Raw genomic sequence first — 20,763 nt, forward strand, 5'->3', positions numbered from 1 at the left:
CTTGGTGAAAAACGATCCAAGAATGAGAAGAAAGGAAAAGAGGAGACAGCAGCTGAGACGGAGAAACCCGGAGGGAGGCAGGGGAAAGGCAGTGTAAGTTTTGAAAAAGAGATGAACTGTTCGGTCAGACAGAAAGGAGCGTGTGAATGCAACAGGGTCCCCAAGCTCCGCATGTCGATGAATTCCTGTCCTCCCACAGGTATCTCAGAGGTGCCAGTTCGCTGCAAATAAAATGCCCACATCCCAGCTCCAGGAGAAACGGCCAGGAGGCGTGCAGGCTGGAGAGGAAGAGGCAGGCCGAGGAAAGCAGCCCGTGACCCGGGCGGGTCCCAGACCCACGTCCCTCCCCACGCTGCACCATGCCACCTGGCAGCTGGGCCGCCCGCAGACGTACCTCTGTGCGCTCATCTCGCTCATCTAGGAGCCTCCGGAGGTGAAACACCATGTTCCTGGAAAGGGCCTCCAGCTCCTCCGGGGCCACATCCGGAACCTCCAACCACTGCAGGTCAAACACGTTCTCCTGGTTGTGGGTCACCTGCGGGCATACACAGGCCCAGCGCTGCAGAGGCCACGCAGGGAGCAGCGCGGGATCCTGAGAGCACCCATCTTCCCATGGCCGAGCAGCAGGGGTGCGAGGGGGGTCAGGAAGGGACTCTCTCACAGCTGACCCATTTCACTGATGTTATTAACTCTTCGTTGAGAAATTCTTTGTGGCAGGCAGGGGGCTCCTTAAGCACGTGTGGCTAAACCCTCTGCAGCTAAGCTCTGCTCATACAAACCACTTCTGCTTTCAACACTGGTTCAAAGAGGATACTGACCTTTTTTAAAAATATCAGAAAGCACTCCTTACAATGTAGTAGTTCCCTAAACAGTCCTCAGATATTTTTATTGGCGCGCCATCAATTTATAACACAAAGAAGGTAAGCTTTGGAGGGTGGGAGGGTAAGCAGGGGAACTGTATTTATTAAAATCTAATGCAAATACAGCAAAATGTTAAAACTCTTATGTCAGAATGTTAGGTACACAATAATTGAATTGTTTGGGGGAAATATTTCACGATCTAAAACAATTTCCAGGTAGGCCTGTGTATCTCATCCCCACAGGACACTTAAGGCCACCTGGTTTTTTCCCTTTCCATGGGTCTGAGGGTCCATAGCTACCATGTTTCCCTGAAAATAAGACCTACCCTGAAAATAAGCCCCAGTTAAGATCGTCAGCCAGACGGATGCATTTAGTACATTATGACGATGTTCCAGAAGAAGATGACATGACTGTATTTGAATAAATGTAGATTGTTGTACATGAAATAAGACATCCCCTGAAAATATGCCCTAATGCATCTTTTGGAGCAAAAATTAATGTAAGACCTGGTCTTATTTTTGGGGAAACACAGTATGCCCCACCTGGGCAGCCTCTGCCGACCTGACCTTCTCAACCTGACCCCCAGACCAGCCAGAACAGGCAGAAGATCTGACTGAAGTCCCTTTCTTCTCAGTTTGGGAAGATGAGTTACTAGCACACTCAGGCCTCCAAGAGTAAAACAAAAGGAAATCAGCAATATACTTCAGGGAGGTACACACAAAAAAGTCCTGAAAATTTTCTAGAGCAGTAAATGGAGGCAGAGAATATCTTAAAACAAACAAACAAATAGGGCCTTTCAGTTTCTCAAAAGACACCCCCTTCCTTACCTCTCCCCACCTCACAAAGGAAAAGCTGGGATTCAGCTGATCTCGGAGACTTAGGAGAAATGTCAACCCATGGGGCAGGGCACCCCAAAGGCACAGACCTGGGACTGGGAGGCCGGGTTCTAGGCCTGCTCCAATGCTTGGGAATGGACTTTCATGTCTGTAAAGGGGGTTCAGGATGCAACCCCAGCTGCATGTCGTCACATGAGGAGCTTTTAAGGCTCATGCTGCTCCTTCCGACTGACTCGGTGGGTCTCTTGTGGGGCCTAAATGGTTAAGAAGCCCCCAACTAATTCCGACACCCAGTCCCCACTGCCAGCCCCTGAACTTGGTAATCACGCAGGACTCTTTCAGTTGCATCCTCCCCCTCCTCTTTTTTTTTTTTTTTTTTTTTTTTTGGTAAATATCCCGCTGGCTGGGCAGGAAAGACAGTGAGTCGCAAAGAACTGGCTAGTCTCAAGGACCCAGTCCCTAGACAGATACATTTTCAAAACACAGACACAAGGAAAATTAAAAGGCAGAGTCGTTCTTCGGCTAACAGGTAGCCATTCACTGACACGCATGGTTGAGAACATTGACCACAATACTGACTTTCCCCTGACGACGGGGGCTTCACTGGACCCTCTCCCGAAACAAGCCACATCCATCCCCTGCTTCGATGTGACTCAGAACCCACCACGCCACGGTGCCTGGTGGTGGGAAGCCCATTAGCCCCGCCACAGCCTGCCCCCGGCATTGGTGTGCGGTGCCCTGGGCTTAGCTGCCCCTGCCAGTCACACACCTGCTCCTGTGTGCTCCTGCTCATGTCTTTTTCATGCCTTTATCTCATCTGTCCAATTAGACTGAAGGCTGAACCATATCCTCTAAGATAATTAAAACACACAATGCTGCTTGCGGGGGGGGGGGGGGGGAGGAACAGGTCAGGGAAGCACATTTTCAGGTGGGTGCCTGTCCCACAGGCCTGTTTCCAGGGAAACCACCTTCTCTGCTGAGGCCACCTCTGCCAGGCCCATCAACGGCAGAGGGGCTGCCCTCAGTGCCGAGCCCACCTGCCTCCACCCCACGGACTAGTCTCTGGAGACAGCCCTTCTGGGACTTGCCAGTTTTTAACTTCCCAAATGGTGGCAGCTTGTTTCTCTGCCATGTCACTGACAGAAACGGAGAATCTTTCTCCATAAAGATCAACCATTTGAAGCAGGATGACATTTGCCAGAATACATTTTCAGGGCCTGTAAATCAAAATCTGAGCCTAAACCACTTGACAGCTCTTAAAAATAGTCTGAGTCCATATTAGGTAAGAAGAGGAGGCAAAAGAAGGCTTGATTGAGGTGTGTGTGTGTGTGTTGTTGTTGTTTTAATTTTTTATTTTTACCCCCGTTTTATTTTAGTTTGCTGATGGCCACTTTTCCAAATAGCTTCAATATGTCTGTGGTGTCTGAAACCTAACATTGGCAAAATCACTAATGGGTGATGCACTGCTTCAACTTCTCGCCGGTGGAGACAGCCTGCCTCCTGGTTGCCATGGGAACGTGGCCGCGGCTAAGCCCCACCAAGCCACACACACACCTACCTCCTGGATATGGGCCACAATCCCGGCTTGGGTCTCAATGTCCAGCTGTTTGATTTTTTCAATAAACTCCTCTTTCTTCTCACACTGCAGAGGGTTAGACGTGTTAATGGAAGTATTTTGTGAGCGAGGCAACCTGGGACCGTCACGGCCACAGAAAGTTTCCAAGTGAACCGCCCACCCAACCCCAGGCTTTCTCCTCTGTACCCAAGAAAGTGTCCTCCCTTGTCCCCTCTGCTGGACCTCAGACTGAGGTTTCTCTAGAAGTTGCTCCAACCACCTACTCAGAATCACCCGGGGCGATTGCTTTTCAAAGCCTAGTCCAGCTTGAAAATACTGGGGGCGAAACACAGAAATCTGCACATTAGACAAGCTGTCCAGGTGATTTTTAAACAAGTGAAGATCAAGGACACCTGATTCAGGCCGAGGGCGGCAAACTTCATTTGCAAAGGCTGGAGGGCGTTAAAAAAAAAAAAAAAAAAATCTTAGACTCTGGACCATTTGGTCTTAGCTCTGCCATTGTGGTGTGAACGCAGCCAGAGACGATGTAAAGAAATGAGCGTGGCTGTGTTCCCATAAACCTTTTTTACAAAAACGGGTCGTGGGTCAAATTTGGCCCATAAGCGCTGCTCTGGACGTTCCTACACTGGGGACGATACGCTAATGGCGCTGGCCTGAGGGACCCCACCTGCTTCTTGCCCAAGGTGACCTGGTCCTAGAAATGACTGCCACCTATGATGGGGGTCACTTCTCTCCCAGGAACCCAGGGACCTTCTGTCACGTCCACCTCAGGGGCGCTCTGTCCCCACAAATGCACACACAGGTGGCTCCGGCTGAGCCCTCGCCATCCCCAGCCCAGCGCCTACCTGGACAGCACAGCCCAGCAGCAGCAGCAGAACTTTCTTCACTTCCTCCATACTCTTCCCTAAAGCAAAAGAGCAGCGTGTTTAATTAGGCTCCACCGCTGAGGGAGCCGCACCGATGGCACACGCGTCTGCAGGAGGGGGAAGTCAGGTAACTCTCTACCCAGTGCTACCCACTCAGGTGTACACACTCCAGCTGCTTTCTATGTGTGGGTGTGTTTTTCGAACCAACTGAGGATTCTGCACAGAACTGTGTGGTCCCTAGCCCCTTCCATTCAACTATATCCTAACTACCTTCCCATGATTAATGAGCTTCAAATCTGCACCCCTTCTCAGGGCATGCGGGAAGGAAAGTCCAATGGGAGAGAATCACCCCCGTAGGAAATAGAATCGAGGCTAAAACAAGGCTGCACAACTTTACCTTTTCATCACGCACAATTTCAAACAGACCAGGAGGACAGTGTAACAAACCCCCCCATATTCATCACCCAGCTTCACGTTACCAACGTTTTATACATTCCATTTCCTCCTCCTTCCCTTTTTGCTTCTCAGTTCCAGTGATGGCTGGAATATTCCAAAGCAAAGCCCAGGCAACACACACACATCATTTTGGATGGTCCCATACTTTGTACAAAGACCACAAACGTATCCAACCAATTCCCTCCCAGAGGTTCAATTTTTCAATGTTTTCATCTAAACAATGCTACCAAGCACATCTTAACGGCTAGTTCTTTATGCACGTCCTCCTTTACTTTGAATAAACTCATCTTCTATGCTTTTCCTATGGCCATATGGCTCAGCAGAAAGACTTTCCCATTTTACTCTCTCACAACCAATATTCGATAAGCCCTGTTTCCCCACACCCAGGCCGACACTGTCTTATGGCTCTCTGTCAGCTTTGCCGATCACACAGGCCAAAAAATCTCATTTCATCATTTTACGTTGTCTCTTCGATTATGCTTGAGGCCGAACGTGTCTTCATCGTTTACGAGTCTCAACCACTTAAGTAAACAGAATGCTGGGCCTCTACACCTGGCTTGGTCACCAGGAGCCTGTGAGCACAACAAGCTGTCCTCGGTCCCCTGGCCTGTTTCCACAGCTCTGAAAGGGAGAGAGCTGGCCTGGGTGATGTGCAGAGTGGCTTTCAAATAAAAAAAATAAAAAAAAAATTCTATGGTTTATTGTCTTTCTCATTATATTCTGTTCCATGTGGGGGAGAAGGGACCTGTCAGAAATAGCATCGTTTTCTTGAAAGACTTACCAACACCCACTTGCACCGTGCTAAAATGGCCCGAAGTATCACCAGTGATCCCTGGGATGAAAAAGAACCACCTCGTGTCCCAAGAACTATGCTGTGGTTCACGTTGGGTCTTTGGGTATAAGGCGTGTATGGAGTAACATACAACCTCACCCAAATACCTCTCAACTGAAAAGTAGCTAAAACAAGCTTTTTCTGAGGTGATGACATCAGGGTCAAGCCTCAGAACTGGGGGCTGAGGTCACTTGACCCAAACGTCACCCTCCTTGCTGCCTCCCAGCCTGAAGGTGGGCGGGACGGGTGGGGGCTGGACTCCAGGGTCCCGGCAGACTGCTCAGATTCAACGCTCTTAGAATACACTTAAGAACAAGGCTTGGCGTTGCAGATCAATCTACGATGGTCAAACCTTTGTCTTTGCTAATAGGTGTAGAACTTCATCAGTGTTTGAAATGGAAAAATTCTCAAAGACTTTTACGGGTGTTTTTTTTTTTTTTTTTCACTTGAGGCCTTTTATTTGGCCAAGAGGCTCTAATCCACAGACATTAGTAAATATATCCCCACACCGACTCACTTCTCTGTTAACGATGAGCTGATGATCAGCCACCATTTCAGTTTTGATAAAAAGCAAAGGAAAGGGCCACCTGACTATTGAGAACCTCCCATCAGTCTCACGGAAACGTTCCCTGGCCACAGAGCTCATGCCTAGCCCACGTGACGGTCGTCACCTCTGCCCCCTCAGTCAGTCCCCAGATGATTGGCAAGTGGCCTTCGTAAGCCCTTCAGTGGATAAAACAGGTGCAGACCCCTCCCAGCCCTCGTCAGCTCCTCTTCCTACAGCGATTCCCCTTCCATAGGCCACGTACCTGCTGCTGTCGGCAGCAGAGCTGACACACAGGGAAGAAGCATTTGAAGGGCCTCAGACCAGCCCAAACAGAAGGCAGAGTCCCACAGACAATCTTTATGTGCTCTGTTCACAGCAAAGGCCCCCAAGGACCCAATTATATCGTGCTTTTCATCACACAGCTCTGATGATCCCTTTTCCCAGCCCACAGCAGATGAAAATGGCAAATTAAAAGGGGGAAAAGCACAGGACAAGCCCACTGCTAGTAGCAAGAGCATAAGCCGGTTGTCTGGTAGGAGAGGAAAGTAGAGTCCTTGAACACACACACGCGGCTCAACACAACAGTCCGAGGCTATTTGGTGACAGAGCAAAGGGTTCTGCTCCCTCAGCACCCTGCAGTTACATGCAATGACAATCATTCATTCATTCATTCATTCATTCATTCATTCACACCCATCAGACATCAAGAAAACACTAAATCTGATCCACAGCACTGTTAGAAAAGGATGGAATTTCTATTTGCTAAGTTTTGTAACAGAGGAGGAAAAAGGTATTAAAGGTAGAGAATTAATTTTAGAAACATATCTATGGAAAAAAATTATTTGAAATCAACTTTTGGGTGAGGAACAGGGTGCTAACCAGGGCACTAAGAAATGCATCATGGCCTCACTCCAGTGAGGCCGTGCTGTGCTTGTTCTCACCAGGTGGAGGGAATAAAAACATTTGCTTATCACAAATGCATCCTGTGATTTTTACCCCTACATAGATTCCTATGAAATGAGAGAGAGAGAGACAGAGACAGAGAGAAGCAGAAGTTCCCAGTTTCTCTCAGGATTTCAGTAGTAAGAACTACTGCTATTTTCAGAAATCTCCCAGATTGTTGGTTTTGAATAGTTTCAAAACATACCAGAAGACTTTCTACTGGGTCCCTGCCAGCAAGACTGGCTCAGTGACACAATCAAACAGGCAAAGAAGAAACAAAGTTACAGACAAGTCCCTTCCCAAGCACCAATTTCTTCTGGGTGCTGAGAATATCACCATCCTCTGAACTCAGACAAAGCAAACCAGCAATGCCATCAAGCCCACAAATGCTATGGGAACCAGAAGAAGGACATCTAGTTTGCAGTGAGAATCAGGGAAGGCTTCTTAAAGGAAATTTCCTCTGAGCTGAGACCCACGGATGAAGAGGAGAGCGTCAGGAGGCAGCTGAGCGGGAGCGTTCCAGGCACAGGGAACAGCATGTGCAAAGGCCCTGGGGTAAGAGAACATGGTGGCTGTCGAATTATAAATGCTTTGTGGTTACGCATACTAGAGCTGGTTTTCAGGGTAAGAAGTGGGTGATGGGGTAGGAAGCAACGTAGATTTCTATGCTGAGTGAGTCACAAGCAATCAGTGGATGGGGGAAGGTAGAGAAACATGAGACACCTTCCACATCTCCCCACAAACTCACAACCCCAGGGGAATCCCTGAGCTAACGGGTGTCTAAGAAAAACCTGACTTCCTTTACTACCTGCTTCCTGGAGTCTTGACGCACAGAAGCTCACCCCAGTCTTTCTGAGCAGAAATGGAATGCGTATATGCTGACCTAGGCCACATATAAAGCTACAGATGTTTATAGCCATCGGCTCCCAAAACAAGAGCAACTATCTGCTGTCACATGTATTGTAAGGATGGACATGGATACAGAAATGTAGTTGACAATTAAACTACACAAACTTCTACAATGTGCAGGCTGGATCAGATCAGGGCTGTAAAATTCCCTGACTTTCTCATGTCCTGTCTGTGGCAGACATGGCCATTGATCACAGCCCTTTCTGACTGAGCCTGAAACGAGGCCTCGGGAGCCTTCTGAACACAGCACTCTGCCAACAGCCACTGCCAATCACATGAAACAAAACCCACCTTCCAAGCCTGGATATGGTCTCTAGGGCCCTTCTAGAGTCTACTCGTTGACTCTCTAAGCTGTAGTAGCCATTTGAATGTTGACACTTCCTGGTCTCTAGATACAGAAAGTCAATGATACTTAGGTATGAAGGTAGGGCTTTAGGCAAAGGAAGGCAAACAGCCCTTTACAAGAGGGAGCTCTTCCTGCCCCAAACTGCACACAATGCGCCCTTGCTGAGGTCGGAGGCGCAGTGACTGCCCTGCGGAGACGGGGTCAGAGGAAAGCAGTGACTGATGCCTCTGTCTCGCTAACCCACCCTCCACAGCCTGACGTCCAGATGTGCAAGTCTCCAGGCAGGCTGAGGGTTTAAGCCTCACAACCTGGCAGGACTGACCCATCTGAGTGACGAGTAATTAGATGGACCCAATCAGTAGTTAATTCTGCCCTCCCCACGTGCCCTTTGCACCTACAGACCATCACTGCAGTGTAGTAGACACGCAAGCGTTGATTTAATCCCCAAAGCAATGTCCAATGGCCAAAATCTCCCATTGACAAACAAGAACGGGGTCCGACAGGCTGAGTCACAGAACTAAGATTGGGTCCCAGCTCCGTCACCACCTGATCGCGCCTAACTCTCTGCCAACCCCCTCCCCCTGAAACTGTCATTACTTATTTACATTTCCTTCCCGAGCAAGGCTCTAGCCTGTCTAGCTTCTGATGCCGGTGTTTAACCAGTGTCTGCTGACTGAGTGACTGACATTCAGTATTCGCAGCAAGTCCTGGGGTAAGAACAAAGAGAACACACACACATACAGCACGTCCTCCAATAAGTCCTTTCATTCTACATCCTTTCGTTTTAATGGTGATGAGATGCTGTAGGAACTTAACTCTTGTTTGTATCAAGGAGCCTGTGGTAAAACGGGCTTCATTATGCACAGTTTTGCTTCAAGTCGCAGAACCTATGGACACTGTTAAGTGAGGACTTACTATACGTTTATTTTCTTACTAATTCTACGTCCTGCTCTCCTCTGACTTATGTGCTAGAGTCAGCTGCTAGCAGTGCTTTCTCTGGTTTCTTATTTAAAAGCCAGTCATTTCATAAGGATGATTACGGAGGTATCTCACTGATTTGAAAAGTGGACGTGACCCCGTGTATGAGTCTCCTCAATGTTAAATGACATCCCAAGGTGCACCCACACGTGCACAGTCCCCCCCCCCCCCCCGGGGGCTCTGCTTACAGCCAGAACTGCTTATTGTCATGTCATCAGTCAGGGTCACCTTGTCCCCCTGCTGAGGAGCAGTGTGGACAGTGAAGTCCTCGGTGTAGGCACACGGGGACCCTCCATCGTATCTGTCCTGGTCCACGGGGTATGAGGAGGCACCTCTACCCATTACCTCACAGCCTGGAGCACCACCTCTGTGAAACCCTCACCTAGACTTCTTATACGAAGGATGTCACACATGGGGCCCCCAAAAGGCATTACCATAACCAGGCACTGCCCCATTTGTTTAATTAGTCATTCAACAAACATTTATCGGATATGGACTGTGGCAGGCACCAAGTCACATGTCCGTGTGAAAGGGTGCCCGGGCTTCCTGAGTGCACCCAGGCCAGTGGCCCCCTTATCCCAGCATCTATCCATCACCCACATCAAGCCTGCCCCCACCCCCGGCACCACCGTGCATGGGCAATGAGAAGCCTCTGCCCACATGATACAATGCAGCTCTCCCAGATTACACAGAACAATCTGAAACAGCCACATCAAGCCCCTGACACAGCATCTCACCCAAAATGGCTCCCTCCCCCACCAGGCAGCCAGGGGCCGCAGAAGCTGCGTGCAAATTCACTTCCTAGCACCGAACAACCAAAGATCAGAAAAGGAGAATCAACCACAAGAACTCAGCGTGCGACTGGCTGGTTGCAGGCGAGGTGATGGCACAGGCAGGAGATCTGAGTGAGAAAGGGTCCCTCCCGACCACCAGGCAGAAAACTCAAAGCCCAGATATAATCGGGAAACACAGAGACCTTTGACAAATAACATCTCGTCCCTCCTCCTCGGACGGCCACAGAGAACAGTCCTGCTAGAAGCCATGGCGTGGGTACCGCTGCCAGGGAGCATTCTCTCTGTGTACAGGCCATCGCTAACAAGTTTACTAAACAAAGTCTGGTATCTAGGCAGATCCCACAGGCTGTTCACAAGGCCAGCATTTGGCTGTGTTGTCACGCCCGCCTGGGCTTGGTGTTAACCAAGCTTTTCACGTTCCTTGAAAAGCTAAGCACTGGCTTTCAGCTCATGCGCCCAGCAAACCCCGCATTTGAGATGGACTAAAGACTCATTTCTGAATCCAGCCGCAGCACAGAAGCAAAGGAGTGAGCCGTTTGTTCCAAATAGCATTTCGGCGCTTTTCTGAACCTGCTCCCTCCAGGACAAAACAGGAAATGTTCACAGGATCAAATGCCTGCAAGATTACTCTTTCTTACTTTTTCCCTCCCCATTCAAAGCAACTGAGCCTTTTGCAAATGCAAAAAGAAAAAAATATATATAAAGATTAGTGTTAAGAAGTGGAAAAAAGTAAAGTTGAGAAAAAGAACACAGGAGTGGCTCATGAAACAGCCACCCCCCACCCCCGCTGCTAGAACCTTGACCCACCATGTCACAGGCAAGCAGGGCACCAGGGGAGGGGAGGGCAGGACAGCAGGGGGAGGGCCGGGGAAGGAAGACAGTCTTTTCGCTTTTTAAAAGAACACTTTCAGCGGCGAGAAGATTGTTCCTAATAAACCAGATTCTGAGCCACTGTCCCCGGTTGCCACTGGGGAGGGGCACAGGTTCCCCAATCATCAAAAGGCAAAGCTGTGCGGTGTGGACTGAGGGAAGGTTTCCATGGGATCCGAAAAGCACTTCAAGGATGCCCTTGACAGAACAGCAAGTAAACACTGAGAGGGTTAAATATTAAATTCCAAGGAGTATCGAGAGTCCCGTTTCTCTCCAGACTCTGAAACCTAAACTTCAGCTGTGACAGAAGACTGGCTCCCTGTGCCCTAAGCCACTCCCCATGGGATTCCCAGCACTCTCCTGAGCTCCTCCCACCTGGGACACCTCCCTTCTGCTGTTCTGTTCTTTGAAGGCTTGTCACACACCACCTTCTCCAGGAAGTCTTCCTGACTTGCCCAGGCAGAACTTATTACCTGCTGGGCACTCTATGTGGAACAGGCTCATACCATTTCTCACCCTGGACACTGTCTTCCTCCCCTCCCTGCCCCAATGCAGACTGGCAGCTTCTGGAGCAGAGACAGCCTATACGTACGCTTCTGGGGCCCGTGAACCCAGCACAGCGGGCATTTGACAATGAACTCTGGAGAAGAGGCTTGCGCTGAGCTGCTCTGCGAGCCTCTGGCTGGGGACAGTCTGCTCATGGAGGAAGGGTGTGAGGGCCTTCGGGTCCTCTCCTGGAGGGTCAGGAAGTGGCCCTTTGGGTCCCTCAGACAGTGGCCTGCACTGAGCTGTGAAGGAAGGACATCCATAGCCTCTGTGTCCATGAGGCGCTCTCTCTGTCCCCAGAAGCCCCGTCTGTAACCACCACAAGGAGAAAACAGAGCACGGAGGGCCAGACCACTGAATGCCAATTAACAGAACCCCCCACGCTGTTCTCAGAGGTTCCAGCTGTATTCAGACAGGATCCTGCAGGGTGTGAATATGGGGCAGCCCCTCCATGCACCCAGGAATGTTGCCTGACATTTAGAATCCAAGAAGTAGCAGAAAGAACAATGACGGTATCTCATCCCAGAGCTTGGGAACCAGCAGCATCGTCCCCATATATAACCATCTATGCACTTTATAATGATAAACACATCTCTTGCCTAAGGGACCACCATGCTGTGTGCCTCTGAATGAGTTCCCTCCCCTCTCTGGCCTGCGTTTCTGCACCCCTGTGACTCTCTGCCCTCCGTTCTAAAGGGCTTAGGTGGGATCAGCAACTTCCAAGTCTGAATACCACTATTGCACTTGCATACAAACCTTGGCAGAAAAAACAAGGCTCTTTTCCAGCATGAATGTTCTATGATTAATGGCAGAAATGAATTTGCTGGCTTCTTGTCAGACAAATCTGTGTGTGTGTGTGTGTGTGTGTGTGTGTGTCAGTGACAGGCCTGGCTGCTGAGAAATCAGGGCTCAAACGGACCAGGGAGCTGGTCTAGTTCTAATCCAACAACTGCCCTCACTTTACACATAAAGCAGACATCACGATCTAATATAACTTCTTATAGTGTATACTCTTCGATAAACCACGTACATATGTTAACAGATGCACAGCTGGCAAGATGGTGGCGTGAGGGCAGTCTCTCCGGCCGAGGGATGCCACACACATGGTGTTGAGCACAGATCGACTCTCACTTGACCCTGACCAATGACCCTTGACCTGTGTATGTGTGAGAGCACGTGGGTAACACTGGTTAAGGAACACCAGCTTGAGGGAGTAGGGAAATGGAAGAGCGAGATGGAGGTAAAGGTGGGTCTCTAGCATTTATGCTACATTCATTGAGCACCTACTATGTGCCAGACACTTAGAACATACTGGCAGCAACAACAACAACAAAAAAACTCCCCAAAGATTCATGTCCTCATGAGAGATTACATTCTAGAGGGGAAAACATAAGGAATGCAATAGACATGAAAAAGTAAGTAAATGTTAGAGTATATTAGGTGATATGTGCTATGAAAAAAAGAGGAAGGCAGAGCAAGATTAGAGAGTCCTGAGGGAGAGGCTGTAACTGCAGATACAGCGGTCAGGTGGGCAGCTCTGAGGAGGTGGCATTTGAGCAAGGGCTTGAAGGACCTGTTCTTAGGAGCATTTGAGGGAAGAGCGTATAAATAACAATACACTGTCAACATCAGCCAAACAGAGCACAGGCATGTTCCTGAAATGTGTGTGACAGAATTAGTAAAAAAGCAGCTCCCCCTCCCGACTTCCAGGCAACCACACAGAAGAAACCAACTTTGTTCTTTATTTACAGAGAAACCCCAAATGCTTCACACATCTATTTTGAAAGTTTGAAACAGAAAACATGATTCCGTAATTATGCCCCTCCGCCTCGGGCACTCACGTTTGCGTCATCTTGCTGGTGGGCCTGCCAACCCCCTCTGCTCGGGGAGGTCCCCAGGACCTCTGCCAAAACCTACCCATGGGGGCACCCAGCTCGCATCGTCTCGTCTTGACAGCATGGTCAGGCAGCCCCTCCCCTCGGCACGACCCGCCGGGGCCCTGAGCCTGCTGCCTGGGTGGGGTCCTCCAGCCTCTGCTCACCGCTCAGAGCAGGGCCACAACCTCTCTGATGGATGTGTATTGATTCGACACGGTGCTGGGTGCCAGGGGGACACGCTATTCACCTGTCACAGTTTAAAATCAGCTTCCCCATAATGTTCTAAAACAGGATCGTGGTGAAGGCTGCATAATTCTGTACATTTATGGGGGGAAAGTCACTAAATTGTACACTTAACTTGGGTTACATTTTATGGTACGCGAATTATACCTTACTAAAGCTGTTCTGTGACCCCAGGTGGGGACCCGTGTTCTCTGCACACGGACAACCTCTACGTCCCGGGGGCCTCACAAGGAGGCTGGAACAGACTCTGCTGCGGGGAGGGCTGGAGGCTGGGTTCAGCATGTGCAGGTGCCTGGTGGAGAAGGGGTCCCTAGAGGGCAGAAGTGGGGACACTGACAGGGGTGGGGCAGAGGGCATCAACAGGAAGGTGGCCGAGCTATGCAGTATGATGAGGTCACAGGGCGACATGTTTTTTTCGTGGTTTTAAGATTTTTTATTGGGGAAGGGGAACAGGACTTTATTGGGGGAACAGTGTGCACTTCCAGGACTTTTTTTTCCCAACTCAAGTTGTTGTCCTTTCAGTCTTAGTTGTGGAGGGCGCAGCTCAGCTCCAGGTCCAGTTGCCGTTGCTAATTGCAGGGGGCACAGCCCACCATCCCTTGCGGGAGTCAAACCAGCAACCTTGTGGTTGAGAGGACGTGCTCCAACCAACTGAGCCATCCAGGAGCTCAGCGGCAGCTCAGCTCAAGGTGCCGTGTTCAATCTTAGTTGCAGGGGGCGGAGCCCACCATCCCTTGCGGGAGTTGAGGAGTCGAACCAGAAACCTTGTGGTTGAGAGACCGCGCTCCAATCAACTGAGCCATCCGGCACTGGCCCAGTGGGAATCGAACCGGCAGCCTTCGGAGTTAGGAGCACGGAGCTCCAACCGCCTGAGCCACCGGCCCGGCCTGGCATGTTTAATGTTAGGTTGAACCACAGCCGCTGCCATTTTTATAGGTTAAAGTGGTTGAATACTGGCAACTGCCTACAGCTCAACCCAACACTTACATGTCCGCGTGTGATGCAAAGGGGGAACTCAGGCTCAGAGGTTGAACGGAGCAAGCTTCCGGTCAGGCCTCCTGCCTAAAGGCTGAGCGACTGAGGGCTTGTCACTTAAACTCACTTATACTTGGGGATGGCATAGCCACACCCCAGAAGCACATTTTCATTTCCACTTTTTAATACATGTACAAGGTCCACGGGGTCACCAAGGGCTCAAGAAGTGAGCGTCTGCTCCTCTTTCCTTCCTGAGCCGCTGCCTCCTCTGGTCACCTTATGTGGCCGTCTCCAGATTGGTGGGAGAGCAGAACCAAGCATGAACCACCAGCCTCTCTAGGCACCTTTGTCCTCTCTCCCCTTAATACCAGCCCCCAAATAAATCAGGAGAGGTAGCACAGTTCTGCTCAGCAAAGCGGAGCCCCCACCTTCCCGAAGTTACTATGGAAATCACGAGAGTCCCAGCTGTCCCTGGGACTGTGGCTCGGATAGGCTGCACCTGGTATCTTCTATCTGGGGGAACCGTGAAATGAAGCCAGAAAACTAATGGCCGAAAGGCAAAGCGGGAAGTGGGGAGGAGTAAACCAGAGGCTCCCGGTTCCTATTAGGTTGGTGCAAAAGTAACTGCAGTTTTTGCAATTATTTTCAACCTTTTACACCGCGATTACTTTTGCACCCACTTAATAATTCACGGAGTGGGGGAAGGGCATGTACTGCCAGGAGCCCCCAGGTGGGCCTCTGTGGACTCTGCACAGCCAATGTGCGAGGGTGTGAGTGTTCATGGGCCAGCACACTGAAGGCCACAACGGGAGGTCAAGCAAACCGCTTCCCTTTGGCACCCAGAGAAAAGGCAGACACATCGACCAGGTGGGACCAGGAGGAACCCCACCCCACCCCACCCCGAGCAAAGTGATTTAACTAACGCTCACCCACACCCGGCCCGGTGCCCCCGAGGCCGCTGCTGCTGCTGTCCTGGCTACGGCACTAAACAAGAAGTGCTCGTCTGTGAGTAACGCCCTTGGCTGGTCACTCAGTGTACTGTCCTCTGGTCTCAAGGTAACATCAGCCTCTGCCATACGGACAGGAGCAAGGATGGCCAGACTCCAGTGAGAGCAGGACGAGAGATGCCAGCAGAGGGAGGCATCCGTTCCTTCTGTAAAACCTCTAACATGATGGCTCCTTCCTGCAACCCTTGACCCCTCACTTTCTAGGAGGCCCCAGGCCTGTGGTTCTAAAACACTATCAACGTCCCCACCGGAACAAGGGAAGTGCCGGCCAGCAATACGTCTGTCCCTGGGGCCTCTGCGCTTATGTCCATGAGCCATGGGTGCAGGTAGACACACACTAATATGGAAGGGAGGAAATCCGTCACCCTGTGTATGTAACACACCCTGTGTATGTAACACACCCAGTGTATGTAACACACCCTGTGTATGTAACACACCCTGTGTATGTAACACACCCTGTGTATGTAACACACCCAGGGAGTTAACTGACAAGTATGAATTAAGCTCGGACTTCCTGGGAGACATCCAGCGGCACATTTCATTCAGTCTTTCAAAGTCACACTAAGTGTCCAAGACTAGGGCTTGGAACCCTTGCCCACTCGGCCTCAGGGTCCAGTGGGAGACGAGAAAACAGAGACATGACAGGACATCCTGGTGAGATCCACTGTGAAGAGAATAAACCATCACAGGATCCCAGTGGAAGAGACGTGCGTTCCCTCCAAAGAGTCTTACTGTCTTACCAGGAAGTACCTGCCCCATGACAGTGTCACTGATTCCATGTTTACTGAGCAGGAGGGACCCCTGGAGAGACCACCACACCACGCAGGCACCTGAGCCCAAAGAAGCAGTGCCTTGCCTGCCTCACACGCGCATCCAAGGGGTGGCAAAGACCTGTTCTTAAGGAGGAAATGTGCTCTTGGCTTAGTGCCTCAGAGCAATAAACCCGCGCTCTAAAATCTCACCCAAACCATCGTGTGTTTTCACTGTGCTGGCTCCAAGCTGACAGCCAGAGTTCTGTGTCAACAGCTGCCCAGAGCCGATGGCACTGGCCAAGCACCACGGGGGGCGGCTTTTACTCACCAGACAGCGGGTCTTTGCCAATCATCAAAACATTGGGCAAATTCATTACAATCAGCTGCTGGAGCACTTCCTACAGAAACAGAGCAGGAAAGATACTGTTAAAAAACAGGAAACAAACATAAAGAATGATTAAGAAAATGACCGTGTATCAAGTCACTGGATGAGTGTTCAGCCATTATATGGTGACTATGAAGCTACTACAGAAGAGGAAGGACTGTTTAGGACATAAACACACATGAAAAGTCAAAGCTAATTGTACCACTGCCTTGATCGTAACCAAATAAAAATGATGTCTGCATAAGTACAGAGCCCTTGGGAAAAAGAAGACATGTTACATACCTGGATAGCAGGATTAGGTACGAGTTTCTTTTTAAAAGTTGTTTTTAATTTTATGGTGTAGTCTGCTTGTGTGATTAAAAAAATATATACAGAATGAAGACTAAAGAGATGCGACTGGGTCTCTGCGACCTCATGACTCGGGGTACGTGTGCTCAGCAGGTCTCTGGTACAAGCTGGACGTGAGGAGACCGCGCTTACCGACAGCGACTTCCCCGGAATAGGGATAAATCACCGTTAATCTGCGCCTGTCACAGAGGTGGCGCGGGAAACGAGCTGCCTTCTGGCCCTCACACCGAGGGGCTTTGAAAGAAGGCCAGGCACCAGCCATCAGTCATGCCCCCATCTCGGTGTCTTTAACAAGCTCTCCTGCGAGCGTGCCGGCGCGTCGCCCGCCCACCGCTTTCAGAGCAGGGCACCTTCCCTGCCCGGATGGACCTTGTGTTTCCACGAATCAGAAGATAAAAATCTAATTTTATGGAAGGAAAATAAAGGGGAGGGTTTCATACATATTCTTGGTCTTACAAAGGTGGTGGCTATAGAAATGCTTCACCAACAAAGCTCTTGGGCCTTAAAAAAAAAGTCCCCATTGAGAGGAAGTTTTCAGGAGCCACCACTGTATACTGCAAGTGAGGGGCCTGCATTCAGTATCCTGCCAACGAGCGCTGATGAAGGAAAGGGGTAGACCACATAGTCGGCTAATCCCACAGGGCCCGGCACAGCACCCCAGAGCGAGTTCTGAATCGTCGGATTAGGATGGTGGCCTGGGCAAGAGTGCTGGGAGGACAGGGCAGCCCCCCGAGGACGTACGGCATGACTTTATCCTCCCTCCTGAACTATCTTTCTATGGCTCCTGTCCACAGCAGAAACTGGGGGAAGGGGATGCTAAACCACGAGGCGTACCCCACTCCAAACATACCCGGTCCCTCTCCACTCAGTGTTGGAGAAAGTCTTTATTATCTGGGGTCACATGTCACCACATCGGAGATGGCTGATGTTTTCTCAAACATGTCTCAGTTGGTAAATACTTGTGTCGGACAGAAGTCTGACTTGCAGAACAGCCTCAGCCCTCCTTCAGGCCTTGGAAAAATTCCACACACACACAAAACTAATGGCTCACCAAAGGATTCCACAGTCCCATCTTGCAGCAAAACACACGCCACGAGCAAAATCGGCAAAATCCTCCTTCCAGCTGCTCATCCAGCAAGGAAGGACTCCCACCAGCTGAGGCCTGAGGCGTGGAGTCCCTACCCCACCTCAATATGAAACTCAAGCGCTCAGCCCAACTTCTAAACGATTCACTTATTACCACTATCCAGCCATCGACAGCCCTTTTTGATGTCCTGCTGGTTTCCCTCTGCCACTGATGCCCCAGTGTCTGGAGCTCCAGCCCTTTTATCAGGGTGCTTGAACAAGGGCACACACATTTATCAGGAAGACACAGCACGTGAAATCATCTTAAAGATCTCTGCAATAATGTAAAGTGGCATTTTTATGCTAATGATTATCTAAGCAAAAGAGTGCTGGAAACATTGCTAGGAAATATTGCTAGAAAACCCGTGTATTCTCCTTCCAAAACAGGATGTTTAATTTTGCCTAATCATGACTTTCTAATTTTCCACAAGCAATATGTCACTTGTGCAATTAAGAAGTAATGTTTTATGAACAGACGATGTTTTTATGTTTTGATTTGTTCCCTTCAAAACCCCATGGATCTCCTGAGATCTAATCCTGTGGCCAAAACACTCTGGAGCCATGAACTAGTCCCCCTAAAGGACCACCAATCATATTTCCAGCAAAAGCGGGCTCAGAGGCGTGAGTGTCAAGGGCAGAGCTATCCAGTGGGAATATAATAATGTGAGACACACATTCATTTCAAATGTTCCAGTAGCTATCTTAAGAAAAGTAACACTTGACCTGACAATGTAGCTTCACATATACAAGTTGTTCCAAACACACGAGTTTTCCAATAACTGAATCGAGCATCGGTTTTAAAACTTAAATGCAAAATTCCTCAGTCACACGAGCCACATCTGGAGATCCCAACAGCCACTTGTGACTGGTGGCTGTCACAGTCCCCAACACCAGTAACTAGGAGACTTGGTAGCCGGCAGTCACGAAGGAAAGCCAAGCGAATTCGTCCCATCAGTGTGGCGGGGCCTCCGGGGCAACAGGCCAGGCCCTCCATCTAGTGGGGACGTGAGGAGGTTGTTGACGAGGGGACCCTCCCACCTGGCACTGGGAACAGAAAGCCACTGTGGAGGCCACAGCTGACAGTGGCCTGCTGGGCGGGCACCTGGTCACACCCCAGCTGGCTGCATGGGGTGGGACGCAGAGAGGCTGCAGAGCGCACGGCCAGTGGTGTGCTTGAGCAGCCCCAAATTTGGTGCTTCCTGGTGCCACCCAGGCCTTCACAAAGGCCACTGCATATCCCCAGGCAGGGAGGAGGGTGCACACAAGCCTTGATGCAGCCAATCCTGTGGCCCATCAGGCAGGAGAGAAGGGTCAGGCTTGAAGGCAGTCCTCATGGAGGCCCCTCCCCCCACAGAGGGGGTGGAGGGGTGTTAACAACGTGAGATCCAGGGCGGACTTTGTATCCCCTTCAGGTTTGCTCTCAGATCCTAATTCAAGATGCTGGGGAAACCCCAGGTCCTCCTGTTCATAAATGAAACTGCACCAAGTGCATCCTGGAAAGATGCCACGTGTAACCGCTTTCAACAAACCAAAGGAAAAGTCACAAAGTGGATCAGAGGAGGGTGGGTGTGTTTGGATTCTCAGCAGTGGGGGGGCTGGAAAGTGCTCTGTAATGTACACCACCCAGGCTGCAAATCCAAATCTGGGATCTTATCAATTTCAATGTCCCTCTGGGGCTGTCACAATAAAAACACGGTCCTACACATGTAGGGGAGGGATGAGACAGGCCAGGACGCTCCCCGGGAAGCGTCTGTCACCCCAGCTGGTGGGTCCCAGGGGCTGCATCTGTGTTGGCACATGGTGTCAACAAGCCGGGCCAGTCACCGGATTCCCAGCTTCCTGACCTTGGCCCTCTGGAGGCAATGGAGGGGGACACGGGGAGTGCAGGGTGGCCAGGCTGGGCCTGCGGCACTGGCTCTCAGAGGTGGAGAGAAGTTCTAAGAGCAGGAGCAGGAAGGTGAGTGGGAGGGAAACAGCCCTTCCTACTAGAATCCTCTCGCGGCAAATACAAATGTTCTCGGTGGAAAAAGTGCAGAACATGGAGGGGGTACCGGTTCCGGACTCCACAGGTCATCCAGCTAAGCCAGGGACAGGAAGGATGACAGAGGAGGGTGCTGAGCAGATTCCAGAGGCATCTGGTTACATGCAAAACTCACACTTGATTACAGCCAAGCGAGTGGCTGAAGTGGACGGCGGGACCTCTTAGCCACCCTACAGCCACCGAGACCAGCACCCAGGACCACGGCTTCACCGAGCCCATGATGCCGAAGGCTTGTTCCCATGAGCAAGCACTGCTCCCTGTCTCAAAACCCAACACGGGGCGCAGGCTGCAATTCCAAGCTGGCCCCCGGAGGTCCCACTACGCCTCGTCATCCCCTCCTGTCACCAAGCCTCCGCACAGGCCAGCCCTTAGTCTGAACTTCCTTCCCTCCCAGACTCCCTCAAACCCCACTCCTCCCAAGGAAGCTTCTAAGTCTCCTGAGAGTCTGCACTTTGTGGGTGTGGGCGGTGCTCAATCCCCACCGGGATACAAAGGGGCAGGCAGAGGCCTGGGGCAGCACAGCAGGGGCTGGGAGGATGCAGAGGGCCCCCCAGGAGGCCTGGAGGCCTCAATCCACTGGGTCTGCCCTCAGGCCTGCCTGCCGTGACCCCATAGCTCCCAGCGCTCAGAGGAAGCCCGTTTTCTGCATTT

The 20,763-nt window shown here is 50.7% G+C and overlaps 1 protein-coding gene across 3 annotated transcripts in view; it reads right to left on the reverse strand.

Moving 5' to 3' along the window:
* CCDC88C (coiled-coil and HOOK domain protein 88C) overlaps window positions 1-20,763 on the reverse strand; it is a 117,178-nt gene that overhangs the window by 53,600 nt on the left and 42,815 nt on the right. For 2 of the 3 annotated variants that reach the window (XM_019745153.3, XM_019745172.3), the window contains exons 4-7: window positions 16,542-16,611; window positions 4,119-4,177; window positions 3,256-3,339; window positions 395-535 (exon numbers count right to left, since the gene is read on the reverse strand). In XM_019745153.3, coding sequence (XP_019600712.3) covers window positions 395-535; window positions 3,256-3,339; window positions 4,119-4,177; window positions 16,542-16,611 — 354 coding nt within the window. Of the gene's footprint in view, window positions 1-394; window positions 536-3,255; window positions 3,340-4,118; window positions 4,178-10,125; window positions 10,235-16,541; window positions 16,612-20,763 lie in introns of those variants that run through there. The other variant, XM_019745162.3, reaches the window with a different exon arrangement.

Source organism: Rhinolophus sinicus, chromosome 3, assembly GCF_057876585.1.
Source record: "Rhinolophus sinicus isolate RSI-liver-muscle chromosome 3, RSI-T2T, whole genome shotgun sequence".
In the NCBI taxonomy this organism is placed as follows: Eukaryota; Metazoa; Chordata; class Mammalia; order Chiroptera; family Rhinolophidae; genus Rhinolophus; species Rhinolophus sinicus.